The sequence below is a fragment of the Rana temporaria genome, chromosome 8, assembly GCF_905171775.1.
Source record: "Rana temporaria chromosome 8, aRanTem1.1, whole genome shotgun sequence".
NCBI classification, from domain to species: domain Eukaryota; kingdom Metazoa; phylum Chordata; class Amphibia; order Anura; family Ranidae; genus Rana; species Rana temporaria.
In genome coordinates this window covers 106,472,529-106,495,010 of record NC_053496.1, presented here as the reverse complement: position 1 = coordinate 106,495,010, position 22,482 = coordinate 106,472,529, and the positions used below count along the sequence as shown (strand labels likewise).

At 41.4% G+C, this 22,482-nt stretch overlaps 1 protein-coding gene across 2 annotated transcripts in view; it reads left to right on the top strand.

Annotated features, from left to right (window-relative positions):
• The window catches only part of LOC120908952 (cadherin-23-like), a 169,275-nt gene that overhangs the window by 80,779 nt on the left and 66,014 nt on the right, over positions 1–22,482 (top strand). For both annotated transcript variants that reach the window (XM_040320484.1, XM_040320485.1), the window contains exons 14-15: positions 6,906–7,043; positions 15,429–15,548. In XM_040320484.1, the coding sequence (XP_040176418.1) occupies positions 6,906–7,043; positions 15,429–15,548 (258 nt within the window). The remainder of the gene's footprint in view (positions 1–6,905; positions 7,044–15,428; positions 15,549–22,482) is intronic.

Sequence of the window (22,482 nt, the reverse complement as noted above, 5' to 3'; positions counted from 1 at the left end):
ATGGGTGAGTAATGGCCTAAGCCATGGTAGTGGCTTGTGCCATGTATAGGAAAGGCAACTCCATATACATGTTTTACATCTCTATGGCTACTAAATAAAAGCATGCAACTAGATAAACGTATATGATGGATCTCAGTTTTGCTGTAAAATAGGTATATTTACTGTTGTGGATATCTGTCTATAGTCCTGATCTGTTAAGAAGTACAATTAGATTTCCCCCCTTTTTAACTCCTCTATACTCCTTATGGAATAGAGCATTTTTTACAATTCAGCTATGAGCCTATTTTGGCTTCTTGGCATTATTACATTTAATGCCATGATAGTACATATACTTTTTGTTGATGAAAAAGAGGGGCTTTCTTTTGGCAGTATTTTTATCTGTAGGCATTCACTGGTTAAAAACAAACAATAGGGCTGCAGCACTTGTGTATGTCCTTATTACCTATCAGCTACTAAAAGATATATGGGCTGATATCGGGAGAAAAACTGTATACTCACAGCCATCTTTCTATGGGGACACAGGCCTGGTTGTTATTTTTTTTTTTAGGAAGAAGGACATTTTTTTTTCTAAAGGGAATGTATAGATAGTGTATATATTTCTATGCAAACATTGTGGACAGTGCTAAAAAAAATGTTTTAAATGTACAATGAAAAAAATATATTGCATAATAAATTGTTTGCACAATGTAACCACATTTCAAAAACCCTCATTTTGCTTTGCTTTTTAATTTCTGTTATTAAATAGGTTTGTTAGATCAATATCTTGTAGTCCAATCCCAGTAACTTATCTCTTAACAGATGGTTTCAGTCTGAGCTTTCAAACCACACCATCAAAGCAGGGAATGTCTGATGTGATGTCACATTAGCTAACCCATAATGCTCCGATAATCCTTTGACATGCATTATTTATTTGTATCACAAATATTGGATATAGATAGTAAAAAATTTGATATAAAACAGTTAAAAAATATTAAAAAGCAATTAAAATGACATTGACCAAAGACTAGTATAGTTTCCATTAGGCAATTTAAAAAAACTGAACAAAAATAAAGTGCAAAAAATACATTGGAAAAATATTGTCCGTCTGATGTGTTAGAACTGTAGTAGAATAAACTATCAGAGTATTTTGTGCAGACTGCCAGGAGAGCATATTTTTGATTATTATTGATAATAATCTACTTATTATTCACAAATTAAGATATTTTTTAAAATTCTATTCATTGTTTCAAAAGTTGTCAGCTCAAGACAATAACTGAAATAGCCTGCAAAGATTACCATGAAGACTGATAAAAATAAAACAGCATCTAAAGGAGGTGAATCTGTTACAGGAAGTGTAGCGGTGATAACAGGATGTAGTACTTATATATTTTCAGATGTGGGGCAGGAAGTAAATAATAATGTCAGTAGGTCACTAGATTTTACAAATGTTTAAACATTCAAGCAATTTTCAAAAAGAAATAGAATAAAATGTATCAAAGACATGCTAGATGGTATGTTGATTAACCACACATTTTTGCTTTTATCACACAAAGCCAAACTGTTTAAAATATGTAAATTCTTAATAAAATAAATGTAATATGAGCAGAGCCTATAATCTACTGTGGGTTATACACACTGCAGGCAAGAACTGACAATAAAGCTGCAGGATGCATTTATCTTACATCTGTAGTGGGGACCTTTCTATTGTCAGTAATCTGGGGTCTGAGAACCACAAGAAAGCAATAGTTGTCTCCTTATTGTCACTTGCATACAGAAGGCTTGCTATTACAAAGGATCAGTACTTAAAGGAGTTCTCTGAGCTAAAACTTTTAACCCCCGCTGTGCCCGGGCTGTAAAACTATACAAAATAAACTTTCACTTACCTGCCTACGATCCCCCGTTGTTCCGATATCGCCGTCCCGTTCTCCGGTCCCGGTCTCTTCCACTTCCTGCGGGTCGGTGACTCACAGTGCGCTCAGCCTATCAGCGGCCGCGACGGGACATTGCTGCGGCCGCTGATAGGCTGAGCGCACTGTGAGTCACCGACCCGCAGGAAGTGGAAGAGACCGGGACCGGAGAACGGGACGGTGATATCGGAACAACGGGGGATTGTAGGCAGGTAAGTGAAAGTTTATTTTGTATAGTTTTACAGCCCGGGCACAGCGGGGGTTAAAAGTTTTAGCTCAGAGAACTCCTTTAAATATATAGTAAGGGCTTTTCAGGAAACACTGCTGAAACCTCTAGCTGTGGCTGATCATATTATAATTAATCATGTAAAGACTATATGGGAAAGAACATACAACTTTAACCACTTAGAGCCGGTTCACACAGGGGCGACCTGGGATCCGACTTGAATTCTCCCCAAGTCGCGCAGTTCAGAAAATCAATGGAAGTGAATGGAACCGTCTTAATGTACACTACTGAAGTCGCTCCGACTTCAGAAAAGGTTCCTGCACTACTTCAATCCGACTTGTAGGCAACTTGTACCCATTGATTTCAATGGAAGTTGCCTCAGAAGTCTGATCACTGTCTTAACTGAAGCAACTTTCCAGGAAGATAACATACATTTCTCAGGCAAACCCCTCCCTCCCACAGAGCTGATTGTTGTTTGATTGGCCACTGGAAAGCCTCCTGTCCTGGAGGCGACTTGAAGTTGCCTTGTACTGTCCAGGAGGCAACTTGAAGTTGCCTTGTAAGTTGCCTGATGATTTATACTCAAGTCGTGTCCAAGTTGCCTCCCAAAGTCGTGCTGGAAGTCGTGTTGCCCCTATGTGAACCGACTCTTAAGGATCGGCTCACGTACATATATGTCATCACTTTAAACATGAATATCTCGGTAACGGCAGCAGCTGCTGCCACAACCGAGATATCCATCTCTAACGTGGCCGATCCTGTAAACGATAATGGTGGTCTGCACGGCGGATTCACCGCAAGATCACCGTTATCGGCGGCGGGAGAGGCCCCCCTCCCGCTGCTTACCGGAGCCGTCGTCAGCACCGGAGGCGATCGGGTCCTTCACACTGCTTGCCATGGATACGAGTGAGGGCAAGATGGCCCCCACCCATCTCCATAGCATAGCATAACAAATCTTCTAGCTTATTGTAATGTGAAGTTATTCATTCTCAAACATCCTCAAAGAGCACAATAAATACTCTAAACCTGTGGGCTTCATTTACATTCGAGACCTGGCCCTACTTTCATGAAAAAAAAAGCAATTTCAGTGCTTCGGTTGTAAACTTTTTTCCACAATGTCTATAGCCACAGTGGTGAGTAAGGGCTTGTTTTAAAGTAATTTTACTGCTTGTTCAGAATCTGTAAATACTTTAGTGTCCATGATCTGGGCACAGGTTTACATCTAAGCTTGGGGCCTGCACATATGTTTTCTTAGCCAGTCACATTTTTTTGAAAACTTTTGCTGTCTAGATTCCAAGCTGCATGTAAACAAAATAAGAGGCATAAAGGTAACAGTTTTTAGATTTTTGAAGCTCATGGCATTAAACAAATAGCTGGATAGGTACATCACAGATGTGAGTAATCGTTCACATGCATATGAGAGCCTGCAATCCCACTGTACCCTAACAGTTTATCCCCAGTCATGCTTACAGTGCCTTGCGAAAGTATTCGGCCCCCTTGAACTTTGCGACCTTTTGCCACATTTCAGGCTTCAAACATAAAGATATAAAACTGTAATTTTTTTTGAAGAATCAACAAGTGGGACACAATCATGAAGTGGAACAAAATTTATTGGATATTTCAAACTTTTTTAACCACTTAACCCCCGAGCCTGTTTTTCAGATTCGGCGTCTACAAGACTAAAACATTTTTTTTTCGCTAGAAAATTACTTAAAACCCCCAAAAATTATATATATTTTTTTCTAACACCCTAGAGAATAAAATGGCGGTCATTGCAATACTTTTTGTCACACCGTATTTGCGCAGCGGTCTTACAAGCGCACTTTTTTTGGAAAAAAATTCACTTTTTTGAATAAAAAAATAAGACAATAAATTTGGCCCAATGTTTTTATATATTGTGAAAGATAATGTTACGCCGAGTAAAATGATACCCAACATGTCACGCTTAAAAATTGCACCCGCTCGTGGCATGGCGTCAAACTTTTACCCATAAAAATCTCTATAGGCAATGTTTAAAAAATTCTATAGGTTGCATTTTTTGAGCTACAGAGTAGGTCTAGGGCTAGAATTATTGCTCTCGCTCTAACGATCGCGGCGATACCTCACTTGTGTGGTTTGAACACCGTTTTCATATGCGGGCGCTACTCGCGTATGCGTTCGCTTCTGCGCGCGAGCTCGTCGGGAAGGGGCGCTTTAAAATATATATATATTTTTTTTTCTTATTTATTATTGATTTTATAATTTTTTACACTGAAATAATAAAAAAAAAAGTATCACTTTTATTCCTATTACAAGGAATGTAAAATGCGAGAAAAAAAAATGGAAAATTTGTCATTTAAAAAAATGACAACAAAAAAATGTCTCTTTAAGACGCTGGGTGGGACTGACGTTTTGACGTCACTTCCGCCCAGCAGAGCTATGAGGACGGGTGGGGACCATCTTGCCCTCACTCGAGTCCTCACACACTGGGCAGCAGCATCCGATCGCCTCCGCCGCTACCGACGGCTCCGGTAAGCGGCGGAGGGCGCGGGAGAGCGGCGGGAGGGGGGGCCCCTCTCCCACCACCGATAATGGCGATCTCACGGTGAATCCACCGCAGACACCGTCGTTATCGTTTACCGGACCGCCCACTGAAAAGATGGATACCTCGGTTGTGGCAGCAGCTGCTGCCGTTACCGAGATATCCATCTTTAAAAACAGGACGTACATTTACAGTGGGCGGTCGGGAAGTGGTTAACAAATAAAAAACTGAAAAATTGGGCGTGCAAAATTATTCAGCCCCTTTACTTTCAGTGCAGCAAACTCTCTCCAGAAGTTCAGTGAGGATCTCTGAATGATCCAATGTTGACCTAAATGACTAATGATGATAAATAGAATCCACCTGTGTGTAATGGAATTGAAATGGAAGGAGTATCAGACCACTGCAAATCTACGAAGACCTGGCCGTCCCTCTAAACTTTCAGCTCATACAAGGAGAAGACTGATCAGAGATGCAGCCAAGAGGCCCATGATCACTCTGGATGAACTGCAGAGATCTACAGCTGAGGTGGGAGACTCTGTCCATAGGACAACAATCAGTCGTATACTGCACAAATCTGGCCTTTATGGAAGAGTGGAAAGAAGAAAGCCATTTCTTAAAGATATCCATAAAAAGTGTCGTTTAAAGTTTGCCACAAGCCACCTGGAAGACACACCAAACATGTGGAAGAAGGTGCTCTGGTCAGATAAAACCAAAATCCAACTTTTTGGCAACAATGCAAAACGTTATGTTTGGCGTAAAAGCAACACAGCTCATCACCCTGAACACACCATCCCCACTGTCAAACATGGTGGTGGCAGCATCATGGTTTGGGCCTGCTTTTCTTCAGCAGGGACAGGGAAGATGGTTAAAATTGATGGGAAGATGGATGGAGCCAAATACAGGACCATTCTGGAAGAAAACCTGATGGAGTCTGCAAAAGACCTGAGACTGGGACGGAGCTTTGTCTTCCAACAAGACAATGATCCAAAACATAAAGCAAAATCTACAATGGAATGGTTCACAAATAAACATATCCAGGTGTTAGAATGGCCAAGTCAAAGTCCAGACCTGAATCAAACCTCACTGAGCTCGAGTGGTTTTGCAAGGAGGAATGGGCAAAAATTTCAGTCTCTCTCGTGCAAAACTGATAGGCCCCGTACAGACGAGAGGATCTATCCGCTGGGATTGATCCGCTGATCAGTTCCAGCGGATAGATCTGGTCGTGTGTAGGCCCGAGCGGACAATTTTCGGCGGATAAAAATCCAGCCGACGGATTCCCAGCGGAAAATTTTTTGTAGCATGCTACAAAATCTATCCGCTGGGATCCAGTCCAGAGGACTGATCCGGTCGTCTGTACAGACTCACCGGTTCAGTCCGTCCGCTCCCATCCCTCGCATGCGTCGTAATGATTCGACGCATGCGTGGAAGTGTTTACCTTCCAGCGTCGCGCATGTTGCCGCGTCATTGTCGCGGCGACGGCGTGACACATGACCGCGGATGTTTTCCGCGCGGATTTTGATCCGATGGTGTGTACAAGCCATCGGATCGTTTCCAGCGGATAACCCCTCGTCTGTACGAGGCCATAGAGACATACCCCAAGCGACTTACAGCTGTAATCGCAGCAAAAGGTGGCACTACAAAGTATTAACTTAAGGGGGCTGAATAATTTTGCACGCCCAATTTTTCAGTTTTTTATTTGTTAAAGTTTGAAATATCCAATAAATTTTGTTCCACTTCATGATTGTGTCCCACTTGTTGTTGATTCTTCAAAAAAAAATTACAGTTTTATATCTTTATGTTTGAAGCCTGAAATGTGGCAAAAGATTGCAAAGTTCAACGGGGCCGAATACTTTCGCAAGGCACTGTATGTAGTTTAGTATGTAACGGCCTCACCAGCTATTTAAAATTGTAATGGCACAGATGGGCCAAGCTATCGGGGGTTTAGGGAGCTCCCTTTTCCTTGTTTCTGTATTTTCGAACTTCATTCTTGCATTTGCACATCCTATTATTTTCAAAATGCTACCCTTGTAAGATAAGACTCAGTCAATAGAAGCTAAGTACATAGATAACTTTAAATGTTCTCTGGATAATTTTAGATCACTTTGGTCCTTAATTAGCTCAGAGCAGAAGGGGATTGGTGGGGTTGTGGCTTCCCCTGCTCTGATACAGTTTGGCCTGCTTTATAATCACAGGTTTCCTAACTTACTTGGCAATTTCTGTACATGCTGGCCTCATCTTTTGCATCTAATAACATATTTTTCTTGTCTTCCAGAAACCTGTATTTGAGGACATTCAACATGGATCTACAGTTTTGCAGATTAAAGCCACTGATGCAGACTCTGGGCGGTTTGCTCTTATTCAGTACAGCCTTGTGGATGGAGAGGGCAAGTTTGGGATAAACCCTACCACGGTAAGTGTTGTAACTCCAATAGGAGGAAAGCTCAGTCTCCACAAACTGTTCTTTGATTATGACTTTTCCCTCTTCATGAAGACAGATTGGATTTTGGGGCTATATAAGGAATCAAATGTTTCAAAATGTTAACTCACTTTTAGGCCCTGTACACACGAGAGGATATCCGTTGGAAACGGTCCGCCGGACCGTTTCCAGCGGACATTTTTGCTCCCGATTTTGATCTGATGGCTGTACACACCATCAGATCAAAATCCCAGCGGAAAACATACGCGGTGACGTGGCCGCGCCGTCGCCGCGACGTGCGCGACCCTGGAAGGTAAATACTTCCACGCATGCGTCGAATCACTTCCACGCATGCGAGGAATGGGGATCGCTTGGACTTATCCGGTGAGTCTGTACAGACGACCGGATCAGTCCAATGGACAGGTTTCCATCGGATAGATTTCTTAGCATGCTAAGAAATTTTTATCCGCTTGAAAACTGTCGGCTGGAGAAATCTCCGCCGAAAAATATCCGCTAGGCCGTACACACGACCGGATTTGTCTGCTGGAACTGATCAGCGGATAAATCCCAACGGACAGATCCGGTCGTGTGTACGAGGCCTTAGGCTCGGTTCACACTGATGCGACATAGGGTCCGACTTGTGAGACCCCAAGTCGGATGACATGTGAAATTCAATGTTTCCCTATGAGAGCTGTCTAACTGATACTACACAAGTCGCTCTGACTTTAGAAAAGGTTCCTGCACTACTTTGGCCTGACTTTGATATGACTTCAATGCCACAGAGTGTAAAAAGTCACATCAAAGCCGTATCAAAGTTGGATTCCAAAGTTGCACTGAAATTCATGCTAGTGTGAACTGAGACTAAAAGCCCAGCACCAGCCAAAGCTTGTTTTTTTTTTTAGTTTTGGATACAGTGGAGAAGGGGTAGAATCTGATTTTTACATAGAATGGATTTCCCTTTACTGGTAAGAGGTGTTTAATAAGACAGAAAGTGATATGAAACCCCTTCAATGGAGACAGCAACAACTCTTGGGGAAAAGTTCGAATTTCTGTCCGAATTTTATTGCAGTCTGGGCCTTCATGTCCTGGTGACCCTTATTACCCCCACTGTTGATCTGGTATCACACGGTAAAAACTGAGGAGAAATTTCCACATTAGAGTCACAGACCGTAATAAACACTGACAGAAGTTCAAACCCCTGACCTACTAAATGAAAATGTCTAGGTTGTTGTTGGGCTTTATGGTGAACAGGCAGAATCTTATGTGGCGCTTACATTTTACACACATGTTCAATGATTCTCACAATTTAATAGTATTGCCTCCTGTGTCCTTCAGAATAATCCAACCAAGACAGCAGCATTTATTAGTGATGATAGGGTTGTATGACCTGATCAATTTCCTGATCTATTGGTGTCTCGTTTAAATGGCTTTAAACATGAAGAATAATGTTTTATTGGTGAGAATATAAACGCAAATACTGTAAATGTGCTGCAGACATTATGATCTCATCATTAGAACTCTATTTTATTACCATTTGGCTGCTTTATAAAACATATGACAGGCAGATAGAAACAGAAACAAAGAAACAAATTAATGCAGCCCTGTATTTAATAATATGTCCTTAAAAATATTTTTAAACACTTGTCTACCAGGCCAAGTCTTACATTCATGTTAAGATCAGCAATTGTTTGCTAGAAATGTATTTAGAAATCCAAAACATTATATATTTTTCTGAAAGCAAATGTCCTGGAGAATAAAATGGTGGTTGTTGCAATTTTTTATGCTGCATGATATTTGAGCACACCTTTTTAAAATGTAATTTTTCAGGAAAAAATACACATTAACCACTTACCCCCCGGACCATATTGCTGCCCAAAGACCAGAGTACTTTTTGCGATTCGGGACTGCGTCGCTTTAACAGACAATTGCGCGGTTGTGCGACGTGGTTTCCAAACAAAATTGGCGTCCTTTTTTTGCCACAAATAGAGCTTTCTTTTGGTGGTATTTGATCACCTCTGCGGTTTTTAGTTTTTGCGCTATAAACAAAAATAGAGTGACAATTTTGAAAAAAATTTATATTTTTTACATTTTGCTATAATAAATATCCCCCAAAAATATATAAAAAAACATTTTTTTTCCTCAGTTTAGGCCGATACGTTTTCTTCTACATATTTTTCGTAAAAAAAAATCGCAATAAGCGTTTATTGATTGGTTTGCGCAAAAGTTATAGCGTTTACAAAATAGGGGGTATTTTTATGTCATTTTTATTATATTTTTTTTACTAGTAATGGCGGCGATCAGCGATTTTTTTTTTCGGTACTGCGACATTATGGTGGACACTTCGGACACTTTTGACACATTTTTGGGACCATTGGCATTTTTATAGCGATCAGTGCTATAAAAATGCATTGGATTACTATAAAAATGCCACTGGCAGTGAAGGGGTTAACACTAGGGGGCGGGGAAGGGGTTAAGTATGCCTGGGTGTGTTCTTACTGTGGGGGGGGGGGTGGCCTCACTAGGGGAAACACTGATCCTCGGTTCATACATTGTATGAACCGAAGATCAGCATTTCCCCTGCTGACAGGACCGGGAGCTGTGTGTTTACACACTCTCCCGTTCCCCGCTCTGTACCGAGCGATCGCGTGTGCCCGGAGGCGATCGCGCCCGCCGGGCACACGCCCGGGAGTCGGGGGCGAGCGGGGGGCGCGCGCGCGCCCCTAGTGGCGGCTGGGAGAGAGGACGTTATACTACGTGCTCTCGCCCAGCCGAGCCAACTTGTCGACGTATAACGGCGGTGGGCGGTCGGCAAGTGGTTAATGAATATTAGTACACACAAATACAATATAATACCCATTTGTTTTTGGTAAAATATAATAGATGATGTCACATTGCATAAATACTGTATTTATTGGCGTATAACGCTCACTTTTTTACCCTGAAAATAGAGGGTAAACTGTGCCTGCGTGATATACGCAGGGGGCTGTGGAATGTTTTTTTCCTGAAACTTCCCTCTTAAAGTTAGGGTGCGTGTTATACGCCTGTGCGTGTTATACGCCGATAAATACGGTAGATAACTAAAAATTTTTGTATTGTCTCAATTATTATTTTTTACTCAACATTATTGCTATTAAAAGGGATGAACAGCATCCTTTATGATAGCTGGGCAGTAACAGGAACCCTTTACTGAGAGATCTGCCATCTATTAGACCCCAAATCTCTCCTCTGCCCTCAAAAGCATCTGATTAAACAGAAATCTCTTTGATCAAATGCTTTCATTGCCAGTAACGGCTTGTAAAATATAAACTGAGATCTGAAGTGATGAAATCCTTGTTTCTTCTGCTTTCTGACATCATAGAGGAGGTAAAAATACGGATTTGCCGCCGTCTCCTCTGTGTTCAGCTGGCCCGGCAGAATGCAGCGGTCCTGGGCTCCCCAAACATACCAGAGAGGGACAGCAGTGGGTAGAAGCGGAAGAAGTGCCTCCTTCTGCTCCCTGATCAAGCAGCTGTAGAGGAACTCAAATCACTTCTACAGGAAAGCTCATCGCTGGGTGTAAATTTTGATACTGGGATCATGGCTGCAGCTTCCACCTGACGACATATAGAAATACACTGGTCTGGAAGTTACATAGTTACATAGTAGGTGAGGTTGAAAAAAGACACAAGTCCATCAAGTCCAACCTATGAAGTACTAAATTTTAACCTTGGCCCTTTAAAATCCCCTTAACATTAAAGTTCAGATTGGGGGAGGAAGAAGCATGGCAACAAGAAAATCTACTGGGCAAGGAGCATTATAAAGAGAGCAGTGCGGCAGACGGTTAACTCATCACCCTGCTTCTTCCAAGTACCCCAGATCTAAATGAGCATTTACCTCATGTAGTGTGGAGGTTTGCTTTCCCCTGGAGATCATTTTTAAAGGCTCCTACCTCTTCATTCCTTTCCTAGGAGAGGATGACATCCCTTGCCCTACTTCTCCTCTCCTGTAGACTCCTGGGAATGTCACATGTCCCAAGAGGATGCAGGACCATTCAAAAAGTGCTGTGCAAGCTCATGCATGCACAGAGGGGAGCCGGCAGATCTGTCCATCGATACAATCCTGTCTAAGCGGTCTACAGACAATTCCTTGGTCTTCATGGCTTGATTTGGGCTCTGACATGCTCTGTTAACTGTGAGATCTTATATAGACAGATGTGTGCCTTTCCAAATCATGTCCAATCAACTAAACTTAGCACAGGTGGACAGAGGCGGCTCTTTAATTAGGCAAATTAGGCGGTCGCCTAAGGCCTCGCACTCACAGGGGCCTCACGGACGCCTAACTTACCCCAGTTTTGAGGGACAGGGGACCTAACGCTTCCGCTGCTGTGCTCAGGCAGTGTTAAGAGCCCTGACTCAGGAGAGGGGCCGCTAGCGTCCCTAACAACTAGTGAATATCGGTGACACCACCCTTTGTGATGTCAGTGACCCAGCATGCCCTCAGTCAATGATGTCACAAGGGGGCGGGTTCACCAGGTGACATCACCCCACCCCTTAGTTATTAAAAAGCAGGATCTGGGGGCCACCTTGTTAAAGGGGGCTTCCAGATTCCGATAAGCCGCCCACCCGTAGACCCCCACAACCACCGGCCAGGGTAGTGGGGAAGACGCTTTTGTTCCTGAATTATTTTTCCCATCATGGGCGTGAGTGGGGCCCCATGTCAAGTTTTGCCTAAGGCCTCACAAAACCTAGAGCCGCCTCTGCAGGTGGACTCCAATCAAGTTGCAGTAGCATCTCACAGATGATCAGTGGAAACAGGATGTACCCAAGCTTATTTATGAGTGTCGTGGCAAAGGCTGTGAATATTTACTGTATTGATTCTTTTTAATATTTATTTTTAATATATTTGCATAGCTTTTAAACAAACTTCTTTCACTTTGTCATTATGAGGTATGGTTTGTAGAACTTTGAGGAAAATAATTTAAATTAATTAATTTTGGAAAAAGGCTGTAACATAACAAAATGTGGAAAAAGTGAAGCACGGTAAATACTTTCCCGGATGCACTGTAGTGTGTAGACGTTAAAACCTTTGCACAAACCAATCAGTATATATGCTCATTGGGTTTTTGTTTACAAGAAACATGTAGCAGAATACATATTGGCCCAAATTTAGACAGAAATTAGATTTTTTGCATTTTTTATTAGATATGTTTTAATAGTAGAAAGAAAAAAAATATATATTTTTTTTTCAAAATAGTTTTTTTTTTTGCTTACAGCGCAAAAAACAAAAAAAAACAAAAGAAAGCTCTATTTGTGGGAAAAAAAATTCACACATTTTATTTGGGTACAGCGTTGCATGACCTAGCAATTGTCAGTTAAAGTAACGCAGTGCCCTATTGCAAAAAATGGCCTAGTCATCAAGGGTAGTAAATCTTCCAGAGGTTAGGTGGTTAATATCACTTTAGACCTAAAGGATATTGTTCAGCGCAAGGGTGTGTGTGTGCACAAACTCTAACAACTTTACAATGTGATCTTTTGTTTTAGAAAATAATAATCTTGAAAGACATGCCACACTTCATGTAACTCCTGTCTTACTTTTCCATTATGGGCCTGTTTATTCAGCGATAACACTGGCATTACTTAAGATTACAAAGTAATATATATATCTTTTTTTTGTGGGTAAAAACTAGGCTTTCTTTTGGCAATATTGTCTTGCAAAAAAGTACTTTTTATTGTAAATACAAATTTATACTTTTTCTATAATTTTTCCCTTTTAAAATGACACTAAAATGATGTTTCTAGCACAATGCATGTCAAGGTGTTTTGCCAACTTTTCATATTTTCTTTTTATGTAATGTTATAAAAATTAAAGGAATAAATAAAACATTAATCGGAAAATAAAGAATTAAATTACCGTAACAATCATCAGAAATATAGTTGTCCTAGCCAGTGGCGGCTGGTGCTCAATATTTTTTGGGTGGGGCAGAAAACAAACCTACCCCCTCACTCTTACCGCTGCCACCCGCTGCCACCACCACTCCCCCTCACTCGCACTGCCACCCGCTGCCGCGACACCCCCGCGGGTAACGGACAGGAAGGTGGTCTTACCTTAGGAATTAAGGAGGAGAGTAGGGCTGCTGCTCCTCGCTCCAGCTTCTCCTCCCAGCCGAACAGGCAAGCTTCTCCTCCCGGCTTAACAGGAAGTGGGTCCTGAGACTCCCTGGCCAATTGGGTCTCAGGGACCCTCTTCTAGATTGGCTGGGTTGAGAAGCAGGAAGAAATGAGTGACTATGACTTTGCTAATGTCACACAAGTGGGTGGGCTCGGGGCACATTGCTCTGCTCCCCAAGCCCATCCCTTTTTAAGCCAATTAGAGTCTCCGGCACTAATCACATGTGTCCGATGACCTGCATGTAGATTAGGGACCAGACGCAGGGATTAGGGGGGCGGCACCCATGCGCCCCTAATGGACGGGCCGCCACTGGTCAAGGGGAGAAAGGAAGGTAGAAGTTAATGTGTACTAATTAGGTTTAACTAAAGACTAAGAAGGGGTTAAATAGGAAAACATTTTATAAAAAAAAAAAGGATTCTTTAAGTGTTGCCATATGCAAATCAAAGATCAAACCTTTGATCGAAGTATGAATGAAATAGTAATTACAAAGAAATGACACTCTGTAACACTGTATTTACTCACATGACACTTGCATACTATTTGTAATTTTTTAGGAGCAGCAGTATTATTAAAAGCTGCTCCTGTTGTAATAAAAAGCATTTCCTAGCTGTCATTTTGACAGCCAGTAATTGCTGCTTATAGGGATAGTGGTAAAGGTAGCAGGGAGGGAATGTTAGAGCTGCGTCCTAGAAACTTTGATGAATTTATTTAGGACGCATATAACATAATCCAGTTGTAATTTAGGAGAAATGGGCCAGATCCACAAAGAGCCGGCGTAACGTAAAAATTCCCATTTAAGTTACACTGCCTTAAAATTTCTACCTAAGTGCCCGATCCACAAAGCACTTACCTAGAAATTTTCGGCTGTGTAACTTAAATTCTGCCGGAAATTACGTTACGCCAAGCTTTGTGGATCGCGCCGGGTCAATAAAGTTGCGTCGGAAAAAAAAAATGATACGGCGAAAAAAAAAGCAGCCCTAATTTTACGATTGCAAACTAAAACTTACGGAGAAAAAACGAAGCTGAAAAGCTTTGTGGATCTCCGTAAGTGCTAATTTGTATACCCGAGGCGGCATTTCGACGCGAAATTCCCCCAGCGGCGGATGCGGTACTGCATCCTAAGATCCGGCAGTGTAAGTCCCTTACACATGCCGGATCTTCTGTCTATCTCTTGGAAACTGATTCTGTGGATCAGTTCCAAAGATAGAAACAGGGATATGACGGCGTATCAGTAGATACGCCGGCGTATCCCTTTTGAGGATCTGGCCCAATGTGTTTACCGCCTTCTGAGCAAGTATATATATATATATATAGCTGCATTTCCCCTTAAACAGAGCTAAACCAAGACAAAAAAAAGCTAACCCCATAATACAGTTGGGGCTTTTTCAATTCCGATTTGTATATTGTCGGCCAACATGATGATTGAAATTATAGCTAGAGATACAAGATTGTTAAAGAGTTAACTCTACTTTTGTTGAGAAAAAAACAATCCCTTCTGGATGATCAATGTACATTGCAAGGGTTTTAACAAACATTGTTGTAGAATCCTACCAGTTTCTGCTCTGAAGAAAAAGCGCTTTTTTTTCTGCAGCGTAAATTTGAATGGGGGTGACTTTTTCATTAGTAATCAGTTAAAGCTCTTGCAGTGTTCCAATGAAAAAAAATGCTGGCTCTGCATCCCTTTAGATGTGATTAACTCTTTGTGAGTATCTCACCAAAAATGAAAATTTTGTTGCAGAGGGTGCTTAAAATCTGACTTGTATATCAGTGCAGATTTTTGTGACAGTCAGTGAACCAATTACACAAACAGCAAATTCAATTTCTGGGAATGTTCCTCCAGGTTGCCATATTGCATTGATTTTTACAAAAAAGGAAAGGTAATTTTTAAAAACATTCAATTACATTATGGCTTGTGTAGCAATTGTATATGCTATATAGTTTTTTTATTTGCATTTTTTTTCCACAAAAGGTAAATTACCCTTTAAGGCTGTCATGTACTAAACTAGACCAGCAAGTAAGGTAGTAAAAGTGTCAAATGGGTATTCAGTATTTAATTAGTTCAAATGAGTGTAGAACAACCTCATCCTACTATTCTCTTAGACCGGAACGATTCAATAAACTATCCCACTCTGTGCTAAGTATAGGCCCCACAGGTACAAGGCAAATACCCTTCTCATGTACAAATCAGAAGGGTAGAAATTCTAACTCTATATGTATTGTGTGTAACAACAGGGAGCCATATACATCCTTTCCCCACTGGACAGAGAGAAGAAAGATTACTATACTCTTACAGCCATTGCCAGAGACAATCCTGAAGATATCACTAGCAACCGACGAGAGAACTCTGTGCAGGTAATATTACAAATGATTGCTACTGCATATAACAAACATTATGCACACACAGTGGATATAAAAAGTCTACACACCCCTGTTAAAATGTCAGGTTTCTGTGATGTAAAAAAATGAGACAAAGTTAAATAATTTCAGAACTTTTTCCACCTTTCATGGAACCTATAAACGGTACAACACAAATGAACAACAAAGTGAAATCTTTTAGGTGGAGGAAAGTAAAAATAAAAAAATTTAATAATATGGTTGCATAAGTGTGCATACCCATAAACTAATACTTTGTTGAAGCACCTTTTGATTTTTTCTTGTCAAATTTGTTTGATTAGGTTTTAACAAATTATACAATCAGGTTCAGATGCAACAATAAAGAAATAACATCATAGTACAATTGTGACGATAGCTCCAAGACACAATATAAGAACAAAAATAGGCACAGTAGTTAAGAGAATTTGGGCCAGATTTACGTAGCCGCGGCGCAGCGTAACGTAACCCGTTTACGTTACACCGCCGCAATTTTTCAGATTTAGTGCCTGATCTACAAAGCACTTACCTGGAAATTTGCGGCGGTGTATCGTAAACACGTCCGGCGCAAGGCGGTCCAATTCAAATGGGGCGGTACCATTTAAATTAGGCGCGCTCCCGCGCCGGACGTACTGCGCATGCTCCCGTCGCAAATTTCCCAACGTGCTTTGCGCGAAATTACGAAGCGGGAAAGACGGGCATACTTTAACATGGTGGAGTACTTTTACACAATGTTAAAGGTGCCCTATCTTTGCGACGGAAATCTAACACTCGCGACGACGTAACGACGGGAAAAATCTTCGTGGATCGCTGTAACTCCTAATTTGCATACCCGACGTTGTATTACGACGCAAGCTCCCCCCAGCGGCGGCCGCGGTATTGCATCCTAAGATCCGACAGTGTAAAACAATTACACCTGTCGGATTTTCTGGCTATCTATGTGTAACTGGTTCTATGAATCAGTCGCATAGATAGAACAACAGATACGACGGCGTATCGGGAGATACGCCGTCGTATCTGCTCTGTGAATCTGGCCCATAGTTCTTAAAAGTGTTTGGGAAGGATTGAAATCCAATATAATAAGGAAAACAATATAGTATAAAACAAGAGGTTATCGATCTTCAAAAATCACACATAGCATAAACATGTATTGGGAGATCTATCTAGTATATGAAGCATATTAGAGCTCAAAATTAGAATGTTACAAATATAGAAAGTATAGGTACAATTGTTGCTACCTGGACCAGGAGGAAAAAATAAAGGGAGAAAAAATTGGCAAATGGGAGAGAAAAGCATCGAGAGAAACAAGAGGATAAAAAAATAAGAAAGGGGGTGGAAAGGGGGAAGAATGAGGAGTAATAAGAATAAGAACATGAATAAGAATAAAGTAAGAATAAAAATAAAAACGAAAATAGGAATAGTCCCCGGGGTAGAATGCAACTTCAAGCGCCAGACACACATATAAGAAAGGTGAGTATAAATATGTTAGGAAGCCATCAATAAGGTTTTATCAAAATTGGGGGGGTAAATAATGTTTAACCCAAGGACACAAGGTTTTCTTGAATTTACAGATTTTGTTGTGATAGTGATGGCTTCTATTTTGGCATGGATCGTAGCTTGGTTAACTCTGTGTTTGGTTTCAGCTAGTATTAGTGTCTGGGATTTCCAGGCTTTGGCGATGGTCTTTTCGCGGCTGTTGTAATTTGTAGAAAGAGTTTTAAGTTAGGTTAGGTTTTAAATTTAGAAGTGCCACAGAGGAATCAGGATGGATTCCTCAAACAGGATAAATAGTATATGGAATATTTCCTTCCAAAATGTTTTAGCTACCGGGCAATCCCACCAAATATGAAAATGTGATCCAATAGCTGTGCAGCCTCGAAAAACAGGGCGCGGGGCAGTTGGGAGTACATTTCACAATCCTGGCAGGGACCAAGTACCAACGTGTGAGCACTTTATAATTTGTTTCTAATGCGACTGTTTTGCAAGGATGATTTTGTTGCATCCTATATTTTGTTCCAATCTCTTGTTTCTAACTTAAGCCCAAGGTCAGCCTCCCATTTAGCTGTATAGGTAGGTGGTTCAGTTACAAGTTTAGCAATGCGTTGGGCATAGAGCAGTGCTTTTCCACTCCAGTCCTCAAGGCACTCCAACAGGACATGTTTTTAGGATTTTCCTCAGATGAAATGGCTGTGATAATTACTAAGGCAGCGAAACTGTTCAAATCACCTGTGCAAAATAATGGAAAGCCTGAAAACATGACCTGTTGAGGCACCTTGAAGACTTCAGTTGAGAAACACTTGAGGACTGGAGTAGAGTCAAAATCAATCATTTTACATGAGGATCATGTTTACATATGTCTTCAAATCAAGATAAATTATCAAGTCTAACTCCACCTTGGATATATGGTGGAAAAAAAATGTATTTCAGAAGTCCATGGTTTTCACATAAAGTGGGGGAATGATTTGATTGAGGTGGGAGACAGGGCCATCTTTTCCATTGGGCACGCTGGGCAGTTGCCCGGGGGCCCCGCTTGCCTGGGGGGCCCCACCGGCTGCCCAGCAACCCCAGGAAAAAATTGTGGAAAGTGACGGGTTAGAACTGCCCATGCCCAGTTTGCGGAAATCACAGAGAAGATCCGGTCCTCCACGAATGCGGGGGGTTGCTGATGTAAGGGGGGAGTGAATGCAAAAATGTAAGGGGGCACTGATATAAAGGTTCCCCCTCCTATATTGGTGACCCCCCTTACCTTAGTGTATTTACTCTACGGAAGGTGGTCTCTGGTCACCAGAGTGCCCCCCACATCAGAGTTCCCCTTTACATCAGAGTCTGCAGGATTCCCCCTTACAATGCAAGGGGGAACTCAGTCTGCGGACCCTGATGTAAGTGGGAAAGAGAAAGCAGTGGACTCTGATATAAGGTGGTCTCTGGTCACCAGAGCCCCCCTCCACATCAGAGTTCCCCACTTAGGTCATGATCTGCAGCGTTCCCCTTTACATAAGAGTTCCCTTGCACTGTAAGGGGGAATACTGCAGACTCTGATGTAGGAGGGAACTCTGTGCTGGCTGGGTTATAGTAACCTGACCATGTCAATGAAGATTTTTTTTTTTTTTTACTTTTGTTTAACTTAAACACATTGCTAATAGCACTAGCTATATGTTTATAGTTTAAATACTGACATTTGCATTGTTCGGCACTGAAAACTGTAATTTTAGGTACTTTTTTTGCAGTGGCAGTAAAAAATGTGGTTCTGCCAGTAAATTTTATAATTTTTGTCAGTAAATTCTCGTGCGTGATTGTGTAGACAGGGCCCCAGTGCACTGTATTGCCCGGGGGCCTATAATGCTCTTAAGATGACACTGGTGGGAGACGTCAGTTCATTGAGTCTATTTAAGTTGGATGCAGACCATGCTAGAAAGGATGCAGGGGAGATCCAGGCATGGTAAAAAAAAAGGGTTTTTAAAAAAATAATTGAATTGGGACAAGTGGGTATTGTAAGCCATACGTTAGTTTAAATTTGTCCCAAAGGACAAGAAGATGTTTAGCAATTGTGTTGTAAGTTTTTTTGCGATCTGATGGATGCAGCCATAAATGGTTAGTCAGAGATAATGGATCACAATACACAGATTCTAACACTGCCCAAAGGAGCGCCTTTTGATTTTATTACAGCACTGTCTTTTTGGTTATGAGTCTATCAGCATGGCACATCTTGACTTGGCAATATTTGCCCACTCTTCTTTGCAAAAACACTCCAAATCTGTCAGATTGCAGGGGCATCTTCTGTGCACAGCCCTCTTCAGATCACCCCAAGGATTTAATATCGGATTCAGGTCTGGGCTCTGGCTGGGCCATTCCAAAACGTTAATCTTCTTTTGGTGAAGCCATTCCTTTGTTGATTTGTATGTATGCTTTGGGTCGTTGTCATGCTGAAAGATTCATTTTCTCTTAAAGTGGATGTAAACCCAAAAAATGTTTTTTTTTTTTTTTTTTATGTCACAATAAGATTTCCTATCATCTGTGCCCAGTCTTGCCACACATACAGTCGTTAATCCAGCTCTGAGCAATCCACTTTTATTGTTCAGTGAAAATTAACAGACTTCCAGATAAAAACCTGTCTAGATAAAAAGTTCTTTCCGTCCCCTTGCTTCGAGTAACAGGGTTTTTACATGTCTCGTGCACTAGCTTGGACACATGCACATTCCTGGATGTTTATCATAATATGGGGGTGATCCACAGTTCATTGTGAGAGGTAATGTATGTCACTCGAAGCAAGGGGACGGAAAGGACTTTTTATTTAGACAGGTTTGTATCTGGAAGTCTGTTGATTTTCACTGAACAATACAAGAGGATTGCTCAGAGCTGGATTAACTCTGTGTGGCAAGACTGGGCACAGATGATATATTCTTATTCTCTACATTGTGACATAAAAAAAAAATGTTTTGGGGGTTTACATCCACTTTAATGTTCTGCTTTCTAGCAGGAGCCTGAAGGTTCTGTGCCAATGTTGACTGGTATTGGAACTGTTCATAATTGACTAAGGCCTTGACTAAGGCTGGATTCACACCTATGCATTTTTAGTGCTTTTTGAATTTTGTAGATTTGCACTGCAGAACGTGTTCCATAGGAAACCATGTTAAATGGACTGTAGTGCAAATCTGCAAAATGCAAAAAGCACTAAAAATGCATAGGTGTGAATCTACCCTAAGGCTGTTGCAGCTGATGAAAAATAGCCCACCTCCATGCTTCACTTTGGGTATGGTGTTCATATGGTGATGTGCAGTGTTGGTTTTGCGCCAAACATATCTTTTGAAATTATGGCCAAAAAGTTCAACCTTGGTTTGATCAGACCAGAACACATTTTCCCACATTCTTTTGGGAGACTTCCGATGTGTTTTTGCAAAATTTAGCCGGACTTGGATGTTTTTCTTCATAAGAAAAGGCTTCCATCTTGACACTCTACCCTATAGCCCAGAAATATAAAGAATACGGGAGATTGTTGTCACATGTACCACACAGCCAGTACTTGTCAAATATTCCTGCAGCTCCTTTAATGTTGCTGTAGGCCTCTTGGCAGTCTTCCTGACCAGTTTTCTTTTTGTCTTTTCATCAATTTTGGAGGGACATCCAGTTCTTGGTAATGTCACTGTTGTGCCATATTTTCTCCACTTGACGATGACCGTCTTCACTGTGTTCCATGGTATAACTTATGCCTTGGAAATTATTGTGTACCCTTCACCTGAATGATACCTTTTAACAGTGAGATCACCCTGAGATCACCCTGATGCTTTGAAAGCTCTCTGCGGATCATGGCTTTTGCTGTAGGATGCAACTAAGAAAATGTCAATAAAGACCTACTAGAACAGCTGAACTTTATTTGGGGTTAATCAGAGGCACTTTAAATGATGGGAGATGTGTACTGACTCCTATTTAACATTCTTTAATTATTATTTTTTTACCCCCCCCCCCCCCCCAAAAAAAAAAAAAAAAAAGATTTCAACTTGTTTGTCAACTGAGTTGTACAGTTTATATGTCACATTCAAGGTGGAAAAAGTTCTGAAATTATTTATCTTTATCTCATTTATTTTTTTACATCACAGAAATCTGAAATTTTGACAGGGTTATGTAGACGTTTTATATACAATGTATGTCTGAAATTATTGCTATACAGCACTTTGTTGTGGATATAGTAGATGATAGTGTAAATGTGATATATTTGCTGGGGTGATATAACTTTTTAATGAATACCTAAGTTAGGTTAGTTATATACCTAGCAAAAATAGTATAAAAAAGTAGCCTTCACACGAATCCCTCTTATAAATGCCAAATCTGTATTATTTTATTGTTTAGTATTCTTGATTAATTTCATGGACACTTATATAGAAAATACACAAATGACTCCTAAATGTATTTGTAAGGTTACTGTGCGAAACAAAATATTTATTTATTAGGGCAATGCCATTTGCAGATTGTTAATTTTAAGAATATTGTTTAAGAGAGCTAGTGCAGTTTGGCATGGGACTGGTACAAATCAGCAGGGGGGGTATCAAGGCAATGAGATGACATTTTAAGCTAAAGCTTTAAGTGATAGTTTAGTTTTTAGTTAACTAGACTGGAAGTTGTAGCCTGAGGCTCTGCTTAGGAGCAGGAGTTGGGGGGTTAAGTTTAAAATATACCATACCAATATGTCATGAGAGAAATATCAAAGATGCCGGTGATGGCATCAGAGGATCTGCTGAACGAGGGTACTAATAAGCTGGGGATCTGCTGAAAGAGGGTACTACTGAGCTGGGTTTCTACTGGGCCCCTTTAAAACAAATTTGAAAATCAACACACACACACAGGGGGCCAGATTCAAGAAGCTATTGCGCCCGCGCAACCATAGGTTGCGCGGCGCAATAGCTGTTTTGCTCCCGCGTAGCGAATGCCCCTGATTCACGAACATCGCTACGCGGACTGCAGCCTAGGATATGACAGGCATAAGCCTCCTTATGCCTTCATATCTCAGGCTGCATTCTTGCGTTGTCCGCTAGGGGGCGCGGCCATTGTGATCGGCGTATAGTATGCAAATTGCATACTACCACCGATTCACAAAAGTTGCGCGGGCCCTGCGCACGCAAGGTACGGAGTTTCCGTACGGCGACTTTAGCGCAAGGTTGCTCCTGCTGTAGCAGGGGCAGCCAATGCTAAAGTATAGCCGCCCTTCCCGCTCGTGAAATTTAAATTTCACGTCGTTTACGTAAGTGATTCGTGAATGGCGCTGGACGCCATTCACGTTCACTTAGAAGCAAATGACGTCCTTGCGACGTCATTTGCCGCAATGCACGTCGGGAAAGTTTCCCGACGGAGCATGCGCTGTTCGCTCGGCGCGGGAGCGCGCCTAATTTAAATGATTCCCGCCCCCGGCGGGATCATTTACATT